At 33.6% G+C, this 5,615-nt stretch overlaps 1 protein-coding gene across 14 annotated transcripts; it reads right to left on the reverse strand.

Annotated features, from left to right (window-relative positions):
• Nucleotides 1-714: 714 nt before the first annotated feature.
• Nucleotides 715-3,980, reverse strand: LOC104098437 (reticulon-like protein B11). Of its 14 annotated transcripts, none has more exons than XR_686768.4 (7): nt 3,696-3,964; nt 3,249-3,429; nt 2,760-2,901; nt 2,606-2,675; nt 2,353-2,525; nt 1,157-1,208; nt 715-1,010 (listed from the first exon to the last, which is right to left on the reverse strand). XR_686768.4 is itself a non-coding variant. In XM_009605164.4 (6 exons), exons 1-5 carry the CDS (start codon nt 3,745-3,747, stop codon nt 2,356-2,358), a joined length of 615 nt encoding a protein of 204 aa, XP_009603459.1. In that variant the 5' UTR covers nt 3,748-3,964; the 3' UTR covers nt 715-1,208; nt 2,353-2,355. The 14 variants fall into 14 exon arrangements, 4 of the variants coding, with proteins under 4 accessions (XP_009603459.1, XP_009603460.1, XP_009603458.1 ...); XR_011411611.1 differs by having other exon boundaries at nt 715-1,031; XR_011411610.1 differs by having other exon boundaries at nt 715-1,044.
• Between the last annotated feature and the right edge of the window lie 1,635 nt (nt 3,981-5,615).

Below are 5,615 nucleotides of genomic sequence, written 5' to 3' on the forward strand. Positions count from 1 at the left end.
AGAGCTTATGAAAGGAAAAGCTTTCAAGAAAAATTATGTCACTTTCTCAATCTTTAACTTGTACCCTAAGTTTGAATTGAATCTGAGAGCATCTCTCTGATGTTTCACTTAACATCATACATCAGTCGATTAAGTTAGCAAATCTAGTTGGTGTAAGAACTGAAGGTTTTGGTGGCCTCTTCCTGTCTTGCAGCAGCAGATGCAAGTGGATTACATCTCTTTCTCAATCTTGGGGAACATAATATGCCGATATTGTACATAACTATATTACAATCTAGTATCTCCTTCCCAAAAAGAATAATAAAGTTCTCAATACAAGTATATTCTCCTTTCCAGGAAAAGACTCCTCAATACACAGTGCAATTTGTGTAAGCAAAACAAAGTATGTAAATAAATTTCAGTGTCAAATTGAGAGGGGAATGGGTCGTAGAGAGGTAGAACCATGTTCGCCCCGGCCCACTCCAACTCTTTGGTATTCCTGCATGGATAGGCTTGATTGCATGTGTGAGTTTATCGCATCTCCAATGCAGTTATAGAGTATGCGGTGAAGAGAGCAATATTCGTAAACACTATGCCAGCAGACTTCCTGCTCATTCGTTTGTTCTCTTTTACAAGCATCAGCAAACACTATGTAAACACGCTTTATACACAGTGGCAGAGCCATAATTTTAATTAAGGGTAGTCAAAATATAAATAAGTAAGCACACAAAGAAATCAAGGGGAATCAACGTATAGTATATACATAAAATTAAAAATTTAACGTATTTACACAATCTAATTTTTCGATGAAGGGTTGTCAGTTGACTCCCCTTGCCAATGAGTGGCTCTGCCACTGTTTATACATTGAATGTCAGATCTCAATAAGAACGAAATTTAACTATAGGCACTAGAAGATTTAAACCATCCCTGAAAGTTGTAGGTGTCATGTCAAAGAAAATCACGGGGTAGCTTGTCAAAGTTATTGCACAACCCTTTCTATTAGAACGTCGTTCCAATTGCAGTAATCTCAACTACAGAGAAGAGTAGCAAGACTAACATTTTATTCTGTAATCAGTATCAAAGATAATGGAAAATGATAAAAGAAAGAAAGGAAAAACAATATTTTGAATTTCAGTATGGACTTCATAGAACAATCTAATTAGGGCCAAAACCATACCTCTACAATTTCCTGATTTATGTCTGGATTGCTCGTGAAGGCAAAATCCGTCCTGTTAAAAGAAGACATTGACGGTTAGAAAGAGTAAACAATTAGCAGTTGGCATGCATCACTTGATAACATTCAACAGAAGGTGAAATAAACATATGTAAAGCTGCAACAAAGCTAAAATATACTATAAAAGACTTGATATGCTACTAACAAAATATATTTAAACTGTTGAATCAAAAGAGGTTAAAAGGAAACAGAAAAATGAAACAGCCGGTTATGAAGGCATTTGAATTCGATTTATTCCTGCAAGAATATGATGATGAATCAACTTTCCATTGTTTATATAAGCCCATAGAAGCAACAGACTTATTCCTCCAGAATCTTCTAAAGAAAAGATTCTCAGCAGTCAGCTCATTCAAGCTGTCATGACAATTCAATTTTGTATCAGCTACTGACTGTGGATTTTCTTTCCTGAATCAAGACTACTTCTGTGTCGAGATTGGAAACAGCCTCTCTAGGGTAAGGTTTGCGTACACACTACCCTCCCCAGACCCCACTTATGGGATTACACTGAGTTTGTTGTTGTTGTAATCAAGACTACTTCTGTGAAGCTACAGTTCCTATAAAATATCTTCAGACTTGTGTCCTAAGATACTATTATCAAGCATTTAAGTTAGCCCACTAGATTACTTTCACTCGAGTGTAAGTCTTCAAATCCAAACTAGCAGACAATGTCAAGTAGACACTACTTCTAAGATAAGATTGTCAAAGAGATATATTTGTGAATATATAAGAGCAGATGCATTCTACGGCTGAATACGAGTTGGAACAAACGGGCTTCTAAGACCAATAGATAATACCACCTAATAATGTTTTTTTAATTGGTTATACCACCTAATAATCTATATAAGGTACTCAACATGTTGATATTGTACAGAGTTGAGAGAAATCAAGGAAACATCGAATGAGCCTCCATTAGCATCCTCTCATTATTAGCATGTTCAGAAGCATATAGCAGCAGAGAGTACTTTGGTTTTGAGGGTAGTACTTTGAGATTCTTCGAGATAACAAAATTTAGACATTCCGGAAGTTATGCATACCACACATAGGAATGGATGATCGCATGTATCTGCATATCTCTCTCTCTCTCTCTCTCTCTCTCTCTCTCTCTCACACACACACACACACACACACACAGAGATTACAGTTTACTGAGTCTTCTTTTCCTTGTTCGAGGACTTCAAAATCTTTCTCAATACATTCTCGTCAATTTTTCTGTACTGTTTCTGAATGACTTTCTGTGCTGTAATAAGCTTGTCATCTATTTGATTTTGGTATTTCTCGTATAGCAGAGGCACAGACAAGCTAAAAAGGGTCCCTGAAGCCAAAAAGAAGGGACTAGATCAATGATTAAATGCGCATAAAAACATCAATAACACAACAGAAAAGCCTACTCACCTATATAGAGCAAAGTAAGGAGAGTGAAAAAGCTACCAACATAAGATATCAACCACAAGCCAAGAGCAACCTGATGAACAAAATCCACATTAAGTAGAAACAAATACGAAAATGATTGGACTAACGAAAAAAGAAGGATAACATGAGAACAGACCCAACCAAAAAGTTTCAAATTCCCACTAATAGCAATATCATGTGCAGTCAGCAGTATATGGTTTACCCAAACACGCATCATATCAGCAGCCTTCACGACAAATTCCTCGGGAACTTCCATATCGGGAATTGGAGGTAAAGATCTGGAATTATAGATACAACAATTCGTTCAGTTTGTTGCAGACGTAAAATAAATAATTCAGATGTGTCTTTTTGGTTTAAACTTGTAGATGAGGCAATTCACATAACAATATTTTCACATTTTCACATGCTTGACTATGAAAAAGAATCAAGTTATATGCAAAGGGTGTGTTGCAAAAGTAAAATACATAACTATATCTACTCTCTAACAACTTAAGTTCTTAGATGAGACAGTTCACAAAGCACCACACAACTAAGTCTTACAATAAATATTAACCTACATTAAATGTATAACTTGTGAGTTTTGACAGAGGAAGAAAATGTGAAAAATAAATGCATCAATCAATACCTGTTGAGAAGTGAAGCAGATTTACCCCAAAAGAAGAGAATCACAACTAAAAGCAACATCACATTGGCAATAAAGGATAAGAGATTGTAGCCAGCTCGCTCAAATAGAAACCAAAGGACAGTAGAACTAACAAGCAGAGTAACACTAGCGCATTGTCTCCTCCACAACAACACGTCAGCAACTGCAATAACAATTATTAACCTCATGAATAATATTCTCCCTATCAAAATAGTATCCCTATTTTCTTCATTTCTATGATTCTTTCATTTCCTTGTGATTAATACCACTTAGTTGGGAATTAAGTGCATTCTAATCGATGCTAACATGCTAGCATGAAGAAATTCGAGAAAAAATGGAGGATTAATGTCAAATCCGAATTGATGGAAATTCAGAGGCAAATTGTGAATAAAATATAGTAATCATTTAGTATTAGATAGGGAAAAAAACCTGTGCCACCACCGAGAGCATGATTGACGAAAGACTGTCGAGGATCTCCCATGGCGATTTGGGTTTTTTGTGTACTCTGCAATTGAAGAAGGAGAGGAAAGGGGAGGGAGAAACAATTGTAATTTGGCGTTAGCTTTGACTTTGATAAGCAAATTGTTAAGCTGCTTATTAGAGTCCGACATTATCATAAACAAGATTAACAGTTAGCATTGGCAGGCTATTTTCATTTAAAAATGTATAAATCAAATTTTATAAGGGCTGCCTATTGGTCAAAATCATGTTTAGAATGCGATGGAATTCGTCCATATTAGGCGTGTGTATAGTTGGTTTTATCCGTTCCAAGTATCCATTATAGGTTTATAAATATGTTAAATCAATAACATTAAATCGGTAAAATATCTATTATCGGTTATGGATTAGTTGGTTATTAATTTTTATCGATTTGATTACCCGATAAGATAACTCAATCTAGAGGGAATAAACGTATTGTACATCGGGTAAAACCTAATAGGTATTTGTTGGCTACCGCCTACCGGAACTCAATCTGTGTAGTAGAAAAGATAAAAGTTGATAATTTAAAATGTAATATAGTTATTTGACCATCGGAATTTTGATAAATCTAAAATCTGGTTGCGTGACTTTTTTAGCATAATCAAGTGATATTTCTATTATAAACAAAGAAAATATAATTTTTCTTAGTTAATTTTAAATAATTGAATGAGTATTTGAGTAATGGACTCTAGTAATAGATTGAAAGAAAATAAATAACAATCAACTAAGCAAAAGATATATACATCATATTATACTAAAATCATTTATACTAAAAGTGGGAAGATCCAAAGTAAAAACTTGAATTACCTATTAAAAACTAATAGACGTTTATATCCTTATTAAACTAAATAGTCCCTTCAATTTAGTACACAACATACGTAAGTTACAAGGTTAGTCATGGAATTATTAAACTTTTGTAGATACATGTATCTAAGATATTGAGTTTATACAAAGTTAATTTCTACTCCATTATTCCGTCAAAATCCAGTGCACTAACAACAAATTTCTTCTTTTCTCTCATAACGTTAAGCTAGCAATCAAGAAAATGAATAATTCAATATAATAAATAATATTTATTGGATAATGATGCATGGTCTCTTCAATTCCCTACAATTATTATGGGTTTATGCTCTTCAAATCAATATAATCTTTGGGAATGCTCAAGCAATTTGAGTTGTGAGCAAATGAAGAGACTGACGAAGGACTAAGATGGTGGATTGAGGTACGTACACTGCAGCTGGATTTGTATATGTCTCCGATTGTTCGATTTTGCTTTTTTGGTTGTGGGTTGTGCCACTGGACATCTCCACCATTCTTCTAATCTTTCTTTTTGTTTAAAAATAGCTACCAAGGGACAAAAATATTTTACAATTTTTATTTCCATCATTTCAGATATTAGTTTTAGAAATTAAAGATCACTTATCTATACCTTAGATTTCAATCATCTTTGATTTGTTCCTTTCTCCTTTCTCAAAGAAAGTTTACACATGTTTATGCATATATAGCTTGCATTTTATTAAAGATCAAGAAAAATAAGACAAAATAAATTATCTAACGAATTCTAAGTGTTTTTTAATTGTCTTTTAGAAGTTTTCAAGTATAAATGAGGTTGTTTCTATTAATTTTCAAAACTGAATTACATGGGAAAACACAACAAAAATTTGGCGAGCTCTGTGGACCAAAGTTAAGTCATGCCCCTTTGTGTTGATTTGTTTTCTTCCAAATTTTGGTTAAATTTTATGTTATTTATTTGTTTAGCCTTGAAATATGCTATTAATTTGACTAGATTTTTTTAGATTTTCTTAAATTTTGTGAGGTTATTTGGTACTTTATGCTCTTGATGCATGTTTCTCCAAGTTTTAATTTTGT

The sequence above is a fragment of the Nicotiana tomentosiformis genome, chromosome 10 (assembly GCF_000390325.3).
Source record: "Nicotiana tomentosiformis chromosome 10, ASM39032v3, whole genome shotgun sequence".
NCBI lineage: Eukaryota > Viridiplantae > Streptophyta > Magnoliopsida > Solanales > Solanaceae > Nicotiana > Nicotiana tomentosiformis.